This window comes from Amblyomma mixtum, chromosome 2, assembly GCF_055824585.1.
Source record: "Amblyomma mixtum isolate Tamu chromosome 2, ASM5582458v1, whole genome shotgun sequence".
In the NCBI taxonomy this organism is placed as follows: domain Eukaryota; kingdom Metazoa; phylum Arthropoda; class Arachnida; order Ixodida; family Ixodidae; genus Amblyomma; species Amblyomma mixtum.
Genome location: NC_143013.1, coordinates 242,707,290 through 242,728,426, shown reverse-complemented (window position 1 = coordinate 242,728,426; position 21,137 = coordinate 242,707,290). Strand labels below are relative to the sequence as shown.

General features: G+C 45.7%; 1 protein-coding gene across 3 annotated transcripts in view; it reads left to right on the top strand.

The window, feature by feature from the left end:
• Positions 1–15,712, top strand: part of LOC149363250 (protein-tyrosine sulfotransferase 1-like) — a 249,801-nt gene extending 234,089 nt beyond the window's left edge. For all 3 annotated transcript variants that reach the window (XM_089573398.1, XM_089573397.1, XM_089573399.1), the window contains exons 3-6: positions 6,481–6,772; positions 7,371–7,805; positions 10,561–10,811; positions 13,579–15,712. In XM_089573398.1, coding sequence (XP_089429524.1) covers positions 6,629–6,772; positions 7,371–7,805; positions 10,561–10,811; positions 13,579–13,906 — 1,158 coding nt within the window. In that variant the 5' untranslated portion in view covers positions 6,481–6,628 and the 3' untranslated portion in view covers positions 13,907–15,712. The remainder of the gene's footprint in view (positions 1–6,480; positions 6,773–7,370; positions 7,806–10,560; positions 10,812–13,578) is intronic.
• Positions 15,713–21,137: the final 5,425 nt, after the last annotated feature.

The following is a 21,137-nucleotide window of genomic DNA, read 5'->3' as shown; positions in this document are numbered from 1 at the left end:
CGCCTCGCTGGCTGGACCCGAAAAAAATAAGAAAAAAAAAATACAGACAAAACCGTGCTGATTTCGGAGGCTCGAGCTGCGGCGGCCGCTGTTCGTCGTCGTAAGAGGGCGTGAAGGGAGCAAACCGCGCTAGGCCCGCCGGAACCCGTTTTTGCAATTCAATAAGCTCGGCACCGCGAACAAATCAGTTTCGTTGTAGTGCCACTTTTCTTTCTCTCCCCCCCCCCCCCCCCCCCCCCTACTGTTGTACTATACGCCTATAATGTATATTTCGCTGATACGTTGCCGAAACGTCTTTGTTTTTGCGTTTCCTTTTTCCTTTCCTCGCCTCCTTGGCGCCACTCGTCTCGGGCTCCCTTCATGCCTCGTTTCGCCCGCTTCTGCATGCGTGCTTCTGTTACGGGCTGCTGTAGTCGCTTTCTCTGTATGTATACAGTGGCCGGTGTGTTCTCGTTTCTGCTTGGCCTCGACTCTGCGCACTTTATTACCCCACTGTGCGAATTCCGGCCGCTCCTTTCTCGAAATAAACGCCGTTCTGCTCTCTGCCGATTTCTCTATTTCTTTTTTCCCCCTCTTGTCCGCCTTACTTTTCGGTGATTCGAGTCAATGTCTCGGGTTTCCGACTATGCTAATTTCTCCGCCCAGCTGATGGAATAAATTTCATCCGCAAGCTAATTTCATTTTGCGCTAATGCGCGCTGTTCTATGCACAGCTTAGAGGAAACGGAGTGTTCACCCTGCCAGGCCTATGGCCATCTTCCCTCTTCTTTAAACCTCTCATGTTCGGAAGCCCGTACGCGATTTCAGACGTTTTAGCGCTGCAGCGCCGATGACGACAATGAAATGCACATATTTCGGCCAGGATTGAGGGGTGTGTTGCACGTGTTCTTAATGGTTCTGTGCACTCCGTTCCCTTTCTCTCTCTCTCTCTCTCTTTGAAACCATTTCACTCTTCTTTACGTTCTGATCGACTTAATGCGCCGATCAAAACTTCCGGCAATGAGTTCATCCTTCTTCGGATAAATGGAGCTCTCATTCTATATAGAGGGAAGTAGCATTGTTCTCCTTGGGATTTTCATGCGTAGATTTCCTGCGTCGTGTGTGTGTGCTTCTTTAACTCGCGATATATATTACACGACGAAGCTATACGGCTGGGATAAGAGGTGGGCGTATTCGACCACTTCGCATTCGTTACGACAGCGCGAGCGTTTTAAAAAGCGTGCATCCGAAATTTCATTACTCGGGCGTTTCCGTATATCAAACCGGCGACGTCGTGTTCAGCGGCAGAGCTTTACAGCCGCTGAGCTTCGCAGTCGGTGTGCCGCACGAATTTGGGACTGCTGTGATTTCGTTCTGGAGAGGGTAGATAACTGGCAAGGCTTTCTCCCGTGAAACCCGCGAGTTCATTCGTTGGAAAACTCGGTCTGATGTACTGGTCCATCCGCGTCCTCTTGTAGGAGCGCAGTTATTAAACGACAAAAACGTAAAGAACGAGGGGAAAACTGCTGGAGGATGTGAACGGCGAAGCCCCCAAAAGGAACCCCGCAGCGAGGGGAGGGGGGACAGGGGTTCATCGTCGTGGCGTAGAGTTAGATATGTACTTGCAGGGTCTTCGCGGAAGCCGGTGAAGCGCGTCGGTTCGTAGGGCTTCGGAAGCTCATCGCCTCGCGCTTGGCGCCATCCTCCCGGCTCATCTCGCTCCGCGACTGGATTGTGTCCCGCTCTGTGTGACTTCTCGGGCTTCTCGGTTGCGCGGGCTACAACTCCTATGTCATGATCTTGACGGCCACCCACGCCGGATCTTCTCATCAGTGTGCCGCATTGCTGGGGCGTCGCCGGTGCGTCGCTAAGATTGGTGTGTACCGTGTTTACGCGCACAGAGCCATTACCCCCCGCCCTTTTTCCACCGTCTTCACCAATGGCTACCGCTCGAGGAATAGGAGTCCTCCAGCAACCGGCCAAGTCACGATGTCAGTCAGCTCGGCTCGGTCACCAGACGCCTTTATCAGGCCCATTCAATGAACGCAGATGGGCTACGACCAGGAGCCGGAGCCGTCTCCCACAGTTGTTTATTTGCGCTTTAAAACAACAACAACAACAACAACAACAACAACAAAAAACGTGCAGTTGAATTCGCTTGCTGTGAAAATGTCTACTGCTGAATGCATCTGGGGCCCAGGGCTCTTGTGTGATCATCCCGTCACCTTAGATAATCTGGCCTTTGCGTAAAGGAGGTCGAAAGAAGCATTTGTTGCTGCTGCCACCTAGCGTTAAGTTTGACTCGTGTTGCCACTCAGTCCCGTGGCGTGACTACTCCCGCATGCAGGGACGGTTGGGGCACTTCAACACCAGCGGCACGTTGTCGGTGTCCGCATGCTCTCGATTCTAACCGGGACACCGCCAGTTCTGCCAACCTGGCCAGGCTATCGCGTCATGCTGATCGCCGCTTGTTTCTGTGCCACCGTCTTAATCACTCGGCATCGCACACGGCTTGCGATTTCTACGCTTTTAGGTTAATACCAGTGTGCAGAAATCCTCGGTGAGCAGGACTTAAATGCACTCTATACTAAGGGTATTACTAAGGGTGTCACAGCGACCCCATGTGTCCCTCCCGGCAATGTTCCGCTGATATTACGTACGCCAGACCGTCCTGGGTGCGGAAGTAGTCACTGGGCTGGGTGGTAATAGTGGCCAAACGTAACACTACAATTTAGACAGAAGGGGACAAAAGGAGAGTAAGCTGTCCTCTATACCGTACTCCCTTATATATTGGGAAGCACAGTCTACTCCCTTTTAACCCCCATATTGGCGTATTCGTGTTTAGAGTGCCGGTGGCATTAACAAAATGCACCGTCAAAATACGCGGCCGTTGGCTGCCCCGACAAAGCAACAATTGCATGCAAGCTTCCTCTGCATGTGCGCTAGGCGCGGTTCTGATTGGTGGCGCCCAATCCAGGTGAGGGAAATGGGTGAGTGAAACGCGTGTTTTCGTCTCATCTTTTCATTTCGAATTTTCAAAGTGCAATAGTTTTTGTTTGCGTACTCCCATTTCAATGATTCTTTTTGCACTGGTCTCAGGAACGCATGATAAATCGATTTAAGGATATCAATTGGTACCGAGGAAAACATCGCAGTGCCCTTTTAAAATCAAAATTTCTCAATAACAAATTAGGGGCACTTTCGATCTAAAGTGCGCGAGGCGAAAGCCTGTTGCTGATGACGAATTACTAATTAATAACTAATTACCGGTAAATAACTAATTACTATTTAACGACTAATTACTGATAATGATCAGTAACTAATTAATTGTTACGACATACTATGCCACGATGAATTCAGTGATTTTGGTTACGGCGTCTTACACCACTGATGACGTCATCTAGATGATTGACGGCTATAGTGTGACAGTTTTCACATACGGACGGACGGACAACGATTCGCCTGATTAAAATGCGTCTTTTTCTCCGGAGTGTACATCACTGTAGCTGCAAAGAGCCAGACGATCGATTTTGACTAAGAAGCAGAACTGGACTGAGTTGTCCGCAGTGTTCGGTTAACAATGCGGCGTCTTCCTTCTGGAAACGTTTGTAGTGACTTAGGGCCGGTGTAGCGTCTAGGCCAGGACGAGATGGCCTAGATCGGACCTAACGACGGCGCGACCGGAATTAAATGGTGCTGGTTAAGCAGTGCCTATTTCTAACCGCGTCTGTTCTTGTTTGTCTTGATCAGTTCGTCTTCTCGCTTGTTCCATTTCATTTCATCTCCTTTTTTTTTTCGTTTGGTCTCCACCTATAGGCATGCAGCGGTAGTGTGCGTACAAACTACCGCTGCATTGAGATGCACGACTCTTCGCTCTCGGAACACTTCCAATAGTTGTTTGTTTGCGGGAGCGAACTCGCTTCCAATCGCTTTTCGTGTCTACTGGCGTTCTGGTTCTCAGCTGATGATGTCGGGGTCATTGCACTGTATAAGCCGAGTTTCCAACTCCATTTTTGAAGAAAAGAAAAAGGTTATTTTATTTAAGAAGTTGTCTTGTGTTTAATTTTTCTCAATCAACCAATGCCTCATCCTATTTTCGTTCACCACACTGCATACCTTCACGGGCTGTCTACTGCTGTAACGCTCGGCCGAACGTACAGCTGGAGGACAAATGTTTTTCAATATTCTTTTGTTCGGACCGTCAGCGAAGTGAACTCACTATGAGAGGAAGAGTTGAATGGAACCAGTGTCAGCAGCAATACCGTGGTTGTTTCTTTATATGCCCCCCCCCCCCCCCCCCACCACCATTTCTCCCGGTTCCCGCAGTGATGTCTGATAGGCCCTTCCCAGTTTTCTTTGAGTGCGGATTTGAAAACTGGGCACTTGAGTTTTTAGTTGCCGTGCTTGCGGCGTAAAGGTAATCGAAACGTACGAAGGAAGGCAAGAGTCTTTGCAACCGAAGGAAAATGTAGGACAATGTTTGTTAATCTATTTTGTTTGTTTTCCAAAGAAGGAATGAAATAAGTTTTTTTTTTTAAAGGGTTATACCATGTTGTATTGTATGATCACTCATTATTTCCCCCTCTGATAAATGAACTCAATCACTGAAACTTTCTTCGTATACATTCCTTGGTTTTAAAGAATATCCCTCATATCCCCGATGCTTGCGGCTCGTTACTCGAAACACGTCGCTTATGTCGTCGCAGTCGGCACGATCTGCAACGTCAGTGCGGCAGATTCGACGCGCTGTGCTGCATCTTGTAACGGCGTGCTGCGGGTCGTCGTTCACCTGCGAGCGCAGAACCTTGCAACTTTAGTGCTTTTCTGCATGCGGCAGCGAGCAGCGTTCTGCCGCTAAGCACGATTGGTGCTCTGTCGAAAAGAGAGTTGTACCGTGATTATGAGTGGTCATTACCTTATTTCTTTTTGTGACCGCGATTGGCGTGTACATTAAGTCATTAGCGCTAATTCGTGCTCTCTGGACGCAGGTAGAAGCGCGAAGAGAGCACGTGTCTGCGTGGTTGCTTTCTTTTCCCCGTCTTTCGGAGAGTAGCACCACATAGGGCCGATCCTATGGACCGCCACCATCTGTCTCTGTGCACTGGGTTGTTGAGATTTGTTGCTTGTCTAGTCCTCCGTGCTACGATTCTGCCTCGTAACCACGGTGTGCTCGTAACGCACAGTGTCCTTTTTGTCCACGTAAAAGGCATCAAAATGTTTCAGCATTGTCATCAGTTATAAATTCTCGCTTCATGCACTCGAACACTGACAACCTTGTCTGCGCTTAAATCAAACGTGCGCAGCTTTCCGCTCTCGAAAAGTTTTGCTGAAAACCGCGTTGTAAAGTCCCGCGGGAACTATTTCATGCGGCTGGGCTGTAAAAACTACGAGCTCTGGGCGACGGCTTTTAGATCCATGTACCATCTGTTGCAAAAGTTTACAGTGCGGTGGACTGTAAACTTCTGCAAAAGGTGGTGCAGTCTTGCGCGATTTGAAGGTTATCACATTCGTTGCGGCTGAACCGGGCCGAGAAATTTTGCCTGGCGTGACGATAACTTAGTTCGCATCTGACATGACGGTGCAGAATAGAGGGATCCTTCGGCTAACTAAGCTCCCGTATTCGTTGCATCGTTCTTGGAAAATAAACCTTGTTAGAACAGGTTAGTCCAAGTAGGTTAAGCCTGAAGTGACATCCTTTAAATCACGTTAGTCTGCACATGACTCGTGAGCGCGTGAGAGCAGCGCACTAGCCAGCGCACTAGAGCAGCGCATCGCTCGAGGCCTTTGCTTCGAGCTCGTAGCCGTGGTACAGCTCGTAGCGTTCACCGCGTAGCCAGAGCATGTTGGTTCCGAGTATAAGAAGACACAGAAGTACTTGTATTTGGGCGTGTTGGTTCATAACTTTTCAGGAGGACACAGGGGCGCAATAAAAGACACGGACATAGAAGTAGACAGGGACGAGCGCTTACTATCAACAGGCTTTATTCGACGTAGACCGTTAATATACTTCCGCTTTACCCAAGCGCCGCTGTGCGAATCACAAGCACGTGGGTACCAGAGAACACCAAAAGAAATCCAAAGGCAGGCGATTACAGAAATCTATCTAATAAAACCATTTCAGATCGGCGAAGTATCACAGATGAATCACTGATGCAGTTATCTCCTTTTTTTTTCTAATGTAATAGGCTTCCACCAGTTGAATTTCTTTTGGTGTTCTCTGGTACCCACGTGCTTGTGATTCGCACAGTGGCGCTTGGGTAAAGCGAAGGTATATTAACGGTCTACGTGGAATAAAGCCTGTTGATAGTAAGCGCTCGTCCCTGTCTACTTCCATGTCCGTGTCTTTTATTGCGCCCCTGTGTCCTCCTGAGAAATATAAGAAGACACTTTGATATAGGAAGTGACGCTTTCTCGCGATCTTGGTTTAGCTCGAAAGTGGGCCACCAAAGAGAGTCATTGCTGGAGCTGACCATATGATGTTTCTCTCTATCTCTCTGTGCAGCGGGACTTCGAGGCAGCGGCTGCGCAGCAAGCAGCCCGTGTGCCGCGCCCGCTGGAGCTTGGTAGCATGAGGTAGCAGCGCGCGGCCCGGTCGGAGCCAGCTCTCCTCTCTCCTCCTCTTCCTCCTCCTCCTCCTCCAGGCCAAACACATGCGCAGCGCCGCGCTGCTGCCCAGGCCCACCCGGCGGTGGGTGGTGCTGTGCGCCGCCTGCCTCCTCGCGGGCTTCCTCTGCTACTCCATCCTCGGATCGTGCCGCTCCGGGAACCTCAACATCTCCTACGTGGCGCCCGAGGTCAGTCCTACCCCTCTTCACACGCTTGCAGCAAGCACGCGAAGCGGTGTCTACAGCACTGCAAGCTGTTTACGATAGCTACAGTGAGACATTGGAGGTTATAAATGGAGTGCACGCTTATCCGGGACTAGCGGTGTCCTCGTATCCGGGCAGTAATATAGCTAGGATGATGAGAATGGGTTTGAGTGCACTTTTCAGGGCAATGTAAGGCTAGGAACGGTAGTTTAGCTTCGTCCCTCACGAGTAAAGTGTATAATGGTCGCACCTTGCCAGTAGTCGCCTTTACGACGGAAACTTGGAGGCCAGCAAGAAGGCTTGAAACTAAATTGAGGGTAGCCTAACGACAGGAGACTGATTGGGGTAACAGTGAGAAACAGAGAGACGCCAGCGTCGGTTAATGGAACAAACAAGAATTAGTATACCCTAGGTGATACAAACAGGAGCAAATCGAATTGAGCGGGACATTTAATACGGAGAGCCGATAACCGGTGATTATTCATGGTAAAGGAGTGAAGTGTACGGACCCGTATCGATGACTTGGGGGCGTTGAGAGCCTCTTTGCAAGTCTGTGCACACCGGCTTCTCCTCTCCTGCGCAGCGGTTCGTGTGGGGCCGCAACGCGCAGAAGGTGCCCTACGACCGCAACATGCCGCTCATCTTCATCGGCGGCATGCCCCGCAGCGGCACGACGCTGGTGCGCGTGCTGCTGGACGCGCACCCGGACGTGCGCTGCGGCGAGGAGACGCGCATCATCCCGCGGCTGCTGTCGCTCAAGCAGCAGTGGTCCAAGAGCCCCACCGAGGTGCAGCGGCTAATCGAGGGCGGCATCACGGACGAGGTGCTCGACGCCGCCGTGACGGCCTTCATCCTCGAGGTGATCGTGCGCCACGGCAAGCCCGCCCCGCGGCTCTGCAACAAGGACCCGTTCACGCTGCGCGCCGCCGTCTACCTGCACAACCTGTTCCCGCACGCAAAGTTCCTCCTCATGATCCGTGACGGCCGCGCGGTCGTGCATTCCATCATAACGCGAAAGGTATGCGTCCCCCCTCCTCCCCCCCTTCTTTATTGCGATAGCAATACTACTTGCACTTTCACGCCTTTGCCGTGCCGCGGCGGTGACCACCATTGACCTTCATTTGACCTTGATTGCATTAGATTGGACTGGATTAGATTACATTAGATTACATTACATTGGATTGCATTGGATAGGAGTGGATTGAATTGGATTGGATTTGATTACAATTGATTGGATTAGTTTCGATTGGATTATATAACCGATGCATCACCACAAGTCTAACCACAAGCACCACCACCAGCTACACTACCAGCTGTACCATGGCGTAGGTACGGATATTGCTTTCGCAATTACCGGGCTTAAAGGGAAGCTGAAACGGTTTTTTGAAAATTCGAGGTTATTCAAGAATTCGAATCTATCAAGCTTCTAGATAAAGCATGCAAAGTATTTTTGCACTAGCCTTTAAATTGGTGACATAATCGTCGATTAAAACCGCGACGATGTTCAGGCTTCTCCTCACTACGTTGGAGGAGTGCGAGGAAACTCGGCAGTGACGTCATTATCGCCGAAACTTCAGATGTCCGCTGCTTACGCCTGCATGCTGCTGTGCGTCGTCAGATGGCGCCAAACAATGCTTTGTGAGCTTCGCCTTCGATGGCGTCGGTTTCCTTCCATGTAATAACCGTTTCTTCGCTGGAAACGTAGTTCCGTCATACGTGACGTCATTATCGGTGTCTCTGCCCGTCGCTGTGCACTTCAGAGAAGCCTGAACGCCGACGACGACTTTATTCGGCGATTACGCCACCATTTCAAATGCTAGAGCAAAATTATTTCGCAGGCTTTACCAGCACATTTCGCACATTCGGCAACCTTAAACTCATGGAATTCTAAAACCGCTTCAGTTGCCCTTTAACCAAGCTAAGCCACAGCGAATTTTTTTCCCCTCTACTTTCGTTCCTATACCTTTCTTTCTGCTTTGATCTTATACCCGTGCCACACGCTCACAAGAAATGGCAGTAAATGCTTAAGGCCTTAAGTTTGTTAATGCCATTATTTTCGGAGTTGGTGCTACACGTCCACATTTAATGCCATTATCGAAAGTGACGATGACGATAACGCTTGCAAGGCAGTCAAAAGTTTCATCTGAATATAAACATTCCTAATGAGCACAATATATCGGGAATGTTGTTCAAATGTAATGTAAAAACGCTTTTCCAGAAAATGCGGCTGTTCCTGCTTTACAAGTCGAAAAAGTAGCTATAAACTCGACGGTCAGCACACAAGTCGAGAGTACCTGTCAATAAGGCTGGTTAAAATGGCGCTCTTCGCATTGAAAATGCGGTATTAATGCCTAATCTGACTGAAAGTTAAGAATTAACCATTTCCTACTGGTTAGGAAGTTGTTACTAACAAAGCTGCATGCTTTTCTGCGTGTAGAATGGGAGCGAGAGTACGCATTGCGCGGGCGAATGAGTTGTGGCGAACTCAGTAGGTCGCGAATGGCAGTAAGGCTAATGCCATTAAATTTACGCGTGTGGCACCACACGAATGCCATTAAAACTTAAGGCAGTAAGCACTTAATGGCATTAAATCTGTCCGTGTGGCACGGGTATTATTTGTGTTTCTGCAAATACCCTTTCTTTTCTCGTTTCGTTCTTCGAATCACGGCAAGTGGGCTGGGGAATTCTGCATTGCGCAGACGAAAACTGTATTGAGGATGTCAGTATGAGGATGAAAAGAGGAAATTCTTACCTCTCCGTCATATCGGACAGGCTGTGTTTGAAATTATCCCTATTTGTTTACGTCCGCAAGGTGATGAGGATTCCAAAGGAGTAAGCTGTGTTGCAGGATTGGGTGGATCAGGGTGTTTATATGTAGGTAACTTTTTCTCTAGCGGGGCAACATACCAAGTGCAACGCTAGTGCAACGTTGGGGGCGCTTATTTAGGAATCAGATCTACGTACTTGGACCATGACATATCTGGCGTAAATATATTGCACTTGTATTCCAGGTGCATTTTTAGGTAAATGTCTGAGTAAATATGTGAACTAGAGACTATATGTGCATATAAAACAGTTTTCGAGAAATTGTTGTTTGTTCTTTCGCCATGTAGTGCACCTCTTAGAAAAGTTCCGGAAATGCTAAGGAGGTCATGATCGATGGGTTGAAGGAATACTGTGAGCGAGCGCGATTAATTTCTGGCTGACACGCACAGAGTCCGAGTCGTGATATGGTATGTTTTGATTGGCTGCGCTTCGCGCGGCTTCAATGTGTGCCAGGAAGAACGTGCAATCGTTTGCTGTGAACACAATTTATCGCCAAGATGCTGACATTTTTCTGCGCCCTTCACCTCACACGTGGGGGATGCTTCGTTGCATTGAGGGTGTGTTAGCAGTGAAGCCAGCTTGCCGGTGAAAAGTGTACGCATGCGGCTGTGTCGTAAGCCACTGTGCTCGGTGTTTGATTTTGCCCCCTGAAATGAGGAAGGAGCTATACGCACAAGTATAAATGTGCCTTGTCATGTTGTGTGCTCTATTTTTAAGTTTTATTTTCTGTTCTTTTGCTTTCCAAACAGTTTGACTTGGCATTTCTGTGATGTTAGAGTTCAGTGCTGAGAGCCATGCCTTGTGCCCGGGTAACTGCTTTTAGGAAGTGAACCCGTCTTGAAGCTGTTAGCAGTTGGTTCGTGCGGTGTTCTGCGGCTTATCGAGGCCAAGGCAAAGAACAAGCCATTGTCACTGGACTCTCTTCTCTTATGCCTCGCCGTGCGCAGGTTACGATCACGGGCTACGACCTCACCGACTACCGGCAGTGCCTGAAGCGCTGGAACGCCGCCATGTACTCCATGTACATGCAGTGCCAGCAGCTGGGGCCTAGTGTGTGCATGCCAGTCTACTACGAGCAGCTGGTACTACACCCCAAGCCCTGGCTGCAGCGCATCCTCGCCTTCCTCGACGTGCCCTGGAACGACTCGGTGCTCCACCACGAGCAGGTCATCAACCAGTCGGGCATATCCCTGTCCAAGTGAGCCGCCTTTTTCCCATTGCATGCCTTTTGCAGCACTTTTTATTTTTTTTTATTGAAGGAATAGCTGCATACAGACCTTTTCTCTGGGGTTTATGGCATTATGGACATCGGAGGTTGTTGTAGTGTGATCGCAGACAACACGTTCCCTGCCTGGACAATGAAAATGTGGTGCTCATGGGCCTGGGAATGGCGCCTTTGTGTGCAGGGCGAGGAATGGTGTTGGATGTGGTGCACATTATCATTCTTAATTTTTCACACCAAAGGGGGGGGGGGGGGGGGGGGACAAAAACTTGCAAAGATGAATTTTCACAAAAAGATGTCACAGACGTGAATCTCCAAAAAAAGGCCAATTATGATTTTCCTCGTCTATTCAACTGCTTGCTGTAAATGCCAAATTATTCGTATTAGTTCTGGTGTCCCGTTTCTGTAACCTTACAAGGCTCGCACATATGCAGAAAATGCTTTGCCTCGTTTATGTTTTAGTAGCGAAGCCAGCCTGCTGGCTCTGTGCAGGACTCACATCGCCGCTGTGTTCGGCATCTGGTTTTGCCCCCGGTAACGAGAGAAGGATGGGTGCATTCTGTCTGTGCTCGGTGTGTTTTCTCTGGAGTTTTTGCCCATTCCGCCTCTAAAGCAAACAATCCTCTGGCTTGCCAACCCGAATGCACATCAAAGCATAAGTGCTTTCCTCATCTTCTTGAACCAATCTTGAGTAAATTTATGAAGTATTGGACAGAAACCTTAGTTCTAGTGCTTGTTGAAAGCAGAATTTTACACGCTCTGAATTTCATGTAAGCTAGTACAGAAAACTATAAAAAATGTTTTTGGAAAGTTGTCCAGTTTATGATGTTTTAGCTTTTGCAGCACAACCAAAAAATTTTGTGAATTGTAGCTTCTTAACTTTTATGCTAGGAATCTTAAGGCTCCATTTTGCACTTTGATAGTAGACAATATGAAGTGTGAAAGAGCTTCATTATTAAAGCTACACTTAACTGTGGTACAGTTAGTACCACAGCAACTTTAATGCAACTTTAACTCAAATAGCAACTTTAATGTGTTACAAAGATGATTTTCTAAACAATGGGAAATCTTTGACTTGTAACTTGTCATCAGGGACACAACTTCTGTCAATGTTTTGAAATATTTAAAAAGCCCATGCATAGATTAGCCATCATGCAGCTGCCTAATGGCTATTGTTTAGCGTGCACACTGGTCTCCATTTTTCATATTCCCGCATTCTTTCTCTGGAGTTTGACTTTATGGACCCGCTGCTTCATTTGAGCTTTCGCCTGCACTCACCTGTGGGAACATTCGACCGAACAGCGTGCTCTCTGCATCATGTTGTGCCAGTCCAACAGTATCAGCAGTGTCAAAATTGAACTTCTGTTTCCATGGAATGGAACTTTTTATAGAGGCTTTTATGGGCCATCAATATTTAAAAATATATGCATCAGTTATTTGACTGATGACTGTATGACTGTGCCATCTCAGAAGCAGGCTATCTTGTAGAAGTGCAATTTTCTTACTATGACCATGCAACCTGATTTTACACAGTTTTGTGGTGCTGGATATTTCTTAGTATTTTATGAACATGTCAAGGCATAGACCAAACTTGCACTTTGTTCATGCAGTATAATGTGGCTTCTTTTATTGAAACAAAACTTATATGGTGGTTGCCTGTAAGTGTTCTGATGTCATATTAATGTACTGTGGTTGTAAGATTCCAGTGTTGTCTGTGGTAGAGCTTCTACTTATCTACTGCCATGGGAAGAGTTTAAAGGTTGGCATGTAAATAGCAGCAAAAACTTGATGAAAGGCGTAGTAAGGTCAACCTTGTTGTAAAGGCGAAGCCAGAGAAGAAATATTTTGCTATGGTTCATCATAGAAGTAAAGTTTTGCATTGCACCATTACATTGCCTGCAACTCTGCCGTACAGTCATTCTTTTCTAATTACAGCGTGCGAGCAGGGCTCACATTAGCTTCATTGTTTCAGCCAGTGGCGTTTTAACGAGGTTGCATTCTAATACCTCAGTTATATTTAATTGAGAATGCCTTTTTTTATCTCCCAAGCAGAAAAATAGAATACCAGCAGTGAGCAGAAACAACAAAGAGAGGGTTTCAAAAAGCAAAAGTTTTGGGTGGCTCTTGAATGTTTAGTAAAGCTGAGATCTGGGTGAGTTGGTATGCATTCATACTGGTGAACAGCGCAAAAAGGCGGGACAACGACAAGACAAGCGCTGACTATCAACTGGGTTTATTGAAGGACGGAAGGGTACATATACGAAAACATAACACAAAGAAGTAAGAAGATAGCGTGAAAAGGGCCATGAAAATCAAAAACTATGTCACATGGGAAGTGATGTATGCTAATTCCTTGTTGCTAATGGAAGCGCATCACATCCACAGGCAAGGTGACGAATGCATCAGCTATCCTTCCGTGACACTTAGCAATAAGGAATTAGCATACATCACTTCCCATGTGACATATACTGCATCAGCTATCCTTCCGTGACACTTAGCAACAAGGAATTAGCATACATCACTTCCCATGTGACACAGTTTTTGATTTTCACGGCCCTTTTCACACTATCTTCTTACTTCTATGTGTTATGTTTTCGTATATATACCCTTCCATCCTTCAATAAACCCAGTTGGTAGTCAGCGCTTGTCTTGTTGTTGTCCCGCCTTTTTGCGCTGTTAACCAGTATCCTGAATGTTTGTTGTTTGGGGTTCCTTAATCCTCTCGCATGTTTTCTTCGTGCAGGCTGGAGCGTTCCACAGACCAGGTGATTAAGCCCATCAACCTGGAGGCACTGAGCAAGTGGGTCGGTCAGATCCCGGAGGATGTTGTGCGTGACATGGACAAGGTGGCCCCCATGCTGCTCGAGCTGGGCTACGACCCCAAGGCCAACCCGCCAAACTACGGCCGGCCTGACTCGTTCGTGCTGAACAACACGCTGCAGATCAAGCGCGACACGGCCGAGTGGCGCGCTCGGGAGCTCGAGCTGGCACAGCACCGGGACGCAATTCGTCGAGGCGCCATCAGGCGCAAGGCCGAGGAGGACGCCCGGTCTAGGACGCCAACGCCGTAGGAAGAAAACTGCGGGACTTGGAAGCGTTGTTGAACTGTGTGACTCAAAGTGTGCAGAACTGTGACAGCCCATAGCAGTCAGTCACTTCAGTGCAAAAAAAAGAGAGAGTCTTGAGGAGGCAAGAGCCTGCTGCAGTCACTTAGGCAGGAGTCGATTGTGGCTGGCATTTTCAGCATATGCCATATGGTGGTGTGTGTGTGTGTGGCTGCCATGTGGTGTTTTTCTCTTCTTTTTCAGTTTGTTTTTGTTGTGGGTGCCCTCAAGAGAAAGATGATGTTTTTATGGTTAAGGTAATAAGAGGTTTTGACTTTTCTGCACAGGCATGCTTGTTAGGAGTGTTAGCAGTTCATGGAGATTTTCTGTAGTTTTTCAAGGACTTTGGAGCTGCTGTCACTAACGTTTTTTCTTTTGTTCATGACACTCATTTGTGAAGGAATGATTAGTGACAGACTGCACAAGCATTGTCTCCTGGATGTTTAGTCATGGATCTTTTTTTGTCATGGCAAATGTGTCCAGAAAAGTGCAGCTTACAATATCTTGTTTGTTGAAATTTATATTTACTTGCTGAGGAAATCCCCTTTATGAATCTCATGCATGAAGAAGGAAGTCTCGCTTACAATGGCACTGGTTATACCGGGGTTTTCAATTTTGGAGTCTATTGACAGATACAGTCAGATACACATTTTGAAGGCATATGTTGTGGCAAAAAAATTACTTGCGCAAATTTTACTGGATGGCATTAGTCATTTGGTAACTTTCAAGGGGCATTTCAAAGATTTTGTCATCATCTGACTGTCTGCCTACAAGATACTAGAATAGTACATTCCTCGTGATTTGTTAACTTCGCAGAAAATACATGCATCTTTTTTTACATACATTTGCTACAAATTATGAAATCATAAAAGATTTTTCAGCTATGTCAGATAATGATGAAGGATATCTGAATAAAACGGGACACTTAAATTTTCAGAAGAGCTGTACATGAACATTTGCACATTGAAAATGATTTTTTTCTGATCAAGGGAGTGCCTAAATTTATTTATATACAGACGTAAACACTTCACTTCCGTTTGCATTTTTGGCTGTAAGGTCCCTATTGAATACTATAATGCTTCTGCCAATTATGAGGATTTGGAGGAGGTTATCTCACTTACAGATGAACTTGTAAAGCTCAAAAAGATTGAATTTTATTTGTACCTCATTTATTTTTCTGTACTTTATGTAGCATGTTTCTGCCTAGGAATGTTTTGACCATTAATAGTGCCTGATTCTTTTGCATTGTTGAGTATTCTGTGAAGCTAAATAACTGCTGGCTGATATTATTTAATGTGAGTTACAGATATGAATTTGTTTAACGTTAAACATATGATGCTATCAATGCTAATTTTCATTAGAGAGAGTTTTGCTGAAATAAATTTCAATCAATAGTTCAAACTGAAAATAAAAGCTAACTGACAACGCTGAAATGCATTGCCTTATTGCTATGACAGATTAGAAACCTGCTTCTAACAATGGCAACTAATGTAATTGCAAAATCTTCATAATTACCAAAATTTAGCTCAATGAATGTGATTAAGTACCCCATTCTTCATGAGCAAATGTCTAATGAAAGGTGCATGCAGTGTGCATCTTCTTGTTTACTCTTGCATCCCTCACTGACTGCCTGGATTTCATCTCAGTGATGCAGGCTTTGCTTGTTCCACGAGCTCTACATGTGCTCCAGGTTTCTTAGAAAATATTGGCTCTTGCTTGCACGTTCCAAGTGTAAGCACTTTTTTCTTTTGATAATTGGTCAATGGGATGACAGTTTTTACAGGGATACATGTTTTGACATATGTTATCGATTTCCATGTGCATTTACTTGGGCATACTGGCATGCTCTCACTGCAATATGTTGTTCTGCATTTATGAACTTGCTTGATATTTTGTCATTTGACGTGATTTCTCAAAGTATTCATGCTTCAGCGGAGGGTTGAGTTAGGGTTTTGTAAAGAGGTCCAGTACATTTCCGAACAGTGTATTGCGTGGTAGAACAGCCAATAACGGCACAAATTGTAAGCTGTTCATAGTGTGAGACAGCTACTCTAATGTGTACTTTCGAGCTCTTACAGTTTTGTTAGTTTTTCCATCTGGTTCGTTTGGTGCTGCTGTGCGGACGGTGAATGGGTCTAGAGTTGCCATTCCTATTCTTGGTGTCTTTTCGGCCTGTGATCTTTCTTCCTATATTTTTCTTGGGAGTCTTTGCCTTTTGTTGCTGTAGTTGCACTATGGACAGGGCATTCTTTGTGGGCATACACAAATCAATCACCACCATCACTTCTGGCAGCAGCTTTGAGGCATATGTCCTCTTCTGACCTAGCGAGGCAAAAGGATACAATTCTTTATTTTTTCACATCATCTGAAAATGGCATGGCGCACTCGATAGTATCTGAGGCTTTTGTAGACTTCCCTACTGGCTGTCGTTAGGGTGGCATTCTTCCATTCCATACAAATCTATACTGCTGAAGAGGGCTCATGTTTGAAATGAAAGTCAGCATTTTATTTTATTTGCAAAACCTGCGATTTTGCGTGCACCTTGGTGACCTTCTATTCGTTGAGCAGTCTTGTTCTTGAGCTTGGAAAGTTAATGATGGTTTATTATGGCTGCAAGAGGTACTTGTCTGTATTATTTTTTTCTGGTCTATAGCAGCTGCATCTTAATGCCACACTCCAAAGATGTTTGAAATCACGGGGTACCTATGACAAGTGATACGCATCAGTCTTTTCTACACTCTGTAAAAATAGGTGTTTGTGTGTATGTGTACAGAAGTGTGGATGTTCATCATCTTTTTGTGCTCAGTGTTTGTGGACACTGAAAATATTTTTTCTTTTCCTTGTTTCTTTCTCCAGCATAACGGTCGTGAGTGGGCCTTGAGAAGTGAGAGGCCAGAATCGGCTGCATTCAGACAGCTGCTGACTTCGTAAAAATGGTGGTGGGCCAATCTCTATGGGTCCTTATGTGTAGTGTGTACAGTGGTACATGCAGCTGTGTGGATGGTTTGGTGTGGTGAAGTGCACAAAGCTTTCTTCTTACACAATTTTTTTTCGGGCAGAAAATGCTCATGGGTAAGTGAACTTTAGTGTGTAAACTTGGTGTGTGATTTGTGTTGTTTAAAAAAAAAGCGCGTTCATTAATGCTAAACAGAGAAAAGAAAAGTAGCGGAGACAACATGTTGAAGCATAGTGTCCATAGCCATGTTGTTGAGGCTTAGAACATTGGCTTTGTACTTGTGGATGTACTATGGCCTGAGGACTCCTCGGAATGTGTTTTATGCATACTGAGTATGCCACCGAATATCGAATGTGTAGAAGAAGTATGTGGATGTTGCAGAAACAAGTGCAAGTGTGTTCTTAGTTATGCCTGAAATGAAGGTAATGTAGCTCTATTAATCAATCTAGAAAAAATATAAGCTAAAGGTATAGGTACCCAAGTGCATGTACCTAAGTGGACAGTAGCTAAAAAGGTCATACTGTAATGCCAGTGCTGCGTTGGAAAGCAGTGTACATTCAAAGTACAGAGTTCCCAGTAGCTTACTGATGGTGGTCTAGCATGTGTTGTAGCTAAAATTACATGATATGTTCATTTGAAAGCTTGTGTGTAGAGTCTTGCGACTTGCAGTTGCTTAGCGTATACACATCATTTTTAACCAGCATAGCACACACGGTAGTCTTTTTTTTTATGTGTGTTTTCGTGGATATATTTGCCAGCATGCTTGGCAAGTGCAGGGATTAATAACAAATTTTTCTCCTTATGAACCTTTTGTAGACATTCTGTTCATTTTACGGGCATGTAGCAATTGAGAGTGTGCACTGTGGCCCAGTAATTAAAAGTCAGCTAATATAGGCCGGATCTGGGGTTGTTTTTCGGAGAAAATTCAATTGAGTGTCTTATAACTCTGGCCAAAATTTATTTTCTATTCCAACCTATTTTGCAGCCTTCAGCTTGGTTTCAATGTATCCACGAGAGCACTAGACAAAAATTTAAGGGCTTCTTGTTTGCAGTTGGCTTGATGGACAGCTTTGTCGTAGTATCAAAAAGGGCTAGCTGGGAGGTTACGTCACTTAGCATGGAGCTTAGAAACGAAATCCTTTGTAAATCAATGTAATTGAAGGATGCCATGTACTTTGAACCTCACCTCTCAGTCCTATCCGCTGTGAAGGCAGGGGGTGATCTGTGTGCGGGTGCCGACGTGAGCAAGTGCCTTTGTTCCGCCAATCCACATATCGTGTGTGCCAACTATTCTCCACAGTGCTGCGTGTGCTTTGCTCGTTTCCTTGCACAATTGAATGGGTGCATTCCGCCATCCGTTCTCTGTGCTGCTGCAAGTCTGGCTCAAGACGCACAATACAAATGCATGTGGTGAAAATGAAGAGGCACTGTAGAAGGACATTCTTGGCAAGACCTACTGAACTACAGACCTGCACATATGGCGGGGTCCTATGGAGCAGCGTGCGCCAACTTTCGTTAGCTTATTGGCCGTTGAGGGCGCTCGGTTGACCTGTTCGTCTGCTGTCATCATCATCATCGTTTGCCAATTTGAGCAAGATATTTAATACATTTGTTTCGTCTTCTTCTGCTATCTTAACATCAACGATAAAAATATCCACAATAACGACTTTTTTCGCTCTCGATGAGTACAAAAAACGTCTTTCTTTTCATCCGCTTTCTTTTCGTCAGCACCACCGTGCCTAGCATAGATAAATGGATGTTAATGATTACGTGGACAAACGACGAAACTGCCTTGTTTGAATTAAAATGATGGAGGAGGCCATCTTGTTCAACAGGTATAATGTAGCGCCACGCTTCCCGTAGGTGCCTTTTCCTAGCGGCAAAAGGCATGAACTAGAACATGCGCGCTGGAGCAGTGCCAAATGTGCAGGTCTGTAGTTCAGTAGGTCTTGGTTCTTGGGACCCAGGGTGCTGTATTTAACCATTGGTGTCACTAGTGTATTAAGCACAATGTAGTGGCGCAATATGACAGAAAACTTTATCTGCCCAGAGGACTGATGACCACACAGTCGCTGGTGCACTCCGCTTTTGTTTTTTTACATTTAGTCTACAGAAATCTGAAGCTTTCGTGGGTTCAGTAATTTGTGATGTTTAGGTCGTTGGGCTGTTTTAACAGCTATCAGGTTTTATTTCTGGAGCAAGAGAAGTGTTTTAAAGGCATGTGGTCTGTATTGGCACAGCAAGGATGGTATGTGGTGTGAGACACATCACAGTGCAGAGTCTGTCGGTGCAGAGCTTTAGCCAAGATGTGCTCTTGCTAGCCAGACTTCAGGTGGTGCAGGGGATGGTTTTTGACAAAGGGCACGCCATCGAGTAAAATGACAGAGCCGCTCCACTGATCTGGTGTATTTAACTGCTTCATTCATAAGTTCCCATGGAAAATTCACGAATTTTTAGCAGTGAAGTTCAGCATCTTGACCAGTACTAATTTGTGCTTTCTGCAAGCCACATAGTTGATGAGACTTGGTAGTAGCATTGGAAATGCCGTAGAGTGGTGCGTGCAAAATTAGGCAGAATTGTTCGCAAAACTGTGACAACTTTGCTGCTGCTTGAAGCCCTGGCTTACCACAAAGGATGACTTGCATGTTGCATGTGGAGTGAAGCTCGGTGTGCTGGTGTCCCATCCCATGTTTTTTTGGTTATTCGCCTCTATTAGAAGAAAACATGTTTTCTTTAGCATTCGATATTCAGTGCTGCCAAATGCCCGGATTCTCATGGCAGGGTAAAACCTTTTCTTGCATACATGCTTCACCTGCTCATTCATTTTGTACTTTTGCTCTTTCTGTGATTTTCGCTTTCAGAGAAGTTGCACAAAGTTTAATGTAACTTGTGCCGACTGTTCATGGCTTGTATTATGCATCAATCAGACATTGGGCATCGGCCAAAGACTTTGCTATCTTAGTTTGAACCATCGTGGAGTGCTCTGTCAACCCTGTCTCCTTGGTTGTGCCTTTCTCAGCAGCGTTCCATCTGTGGGACCAAAAAAACGCAGCCACTGTTTTCCACAATTCACTTAGATGGCGGCAAGACCCTCCATTAGCATCACTTACGAGGCGGAGGGCATATATGCTACCTGTGCATTGCAAAGTCAAGCCCACTTATATCGAACGCCAGTGATTTGCATTATTTTTTGAATCAAACGAGTCTTACAACTTTGCCATGCGTGGTGTGTTGACTTGTTTCAATGTTCAGTTAAATACCATTGCTTGGCTGTGTCTATCTAGCAGGTGCTTTCTTTTCCAGAGTTCGATGTAAATGGGTGCGATTGTGGTGCGCTTGTTTGCGGTGAAAAATCAAACGACAATACCGATTCGACCGGCATGTGTGTCTGTGAGGATGGCGGTGGCGTGTGGAATTTCTCCGGAGCTTCTTTGTCGGCAGCTAAACAGATTGGCGCACATTTCACGATGCCATGTTATATAATATATACAAACATACACGTATATATTTTGTTGATCGTGATGTGGAGTAATTTATTGAAGAAAAAAAATGGCGACGTCCACGCACCTCTCCGTGTTTGTGTCATTTCTTTCCACCAACAAACATCTTTGTACTTTCTTTTTTAGCTTTGTCATTGTGCAATTGTTATTTGGCGCAATCTTCTCTTGATAAGTGAGAACTGGAACTATAGCTTTAGGACCTATGTTGTCAGCAGCTGGCTTCGGGACCCATTCACCAGCTCATGCGATTGACTGGCTCCTGACAGCAACCAGTACAAGATGGCAAAATCGCAAAATCGAGTGCAGTTTCTGAATCGGGGGCCTTATTCTGCCGTTGCCAAAGCGAACTTCCCTACTAGTTAGCAGTCATAAATAAGTGTGAATTGGTGGCACAAAGAAATAATGAATGCTGTGCAATAAATAAGTTGAGCTGTGACATTTCTAACTCATTCCGTAACTATCCCTACCTTGCATTGAGGCACTTGCTCGTTGCAAATTATACCGGGTATTTTGGGAAGCCTGCCACTAATTCTCAAAAATAGACTTTTTGAGGTGACAGTATGGCTTTTGCGACCTGTGCTGGCAGACACCAAAAATCTCGTGAATTGCTCTGATTAGCAAGCTGCTTAACTGAATTCTAATAGTTGCCATTTAACTACTAGAGTTGAGCATCTGGTTGCAATTAGAGATTTGTTGCTGGCTGTTAGTAATAGCCATGTCAGTCTTTATAATTTCAAAAGTG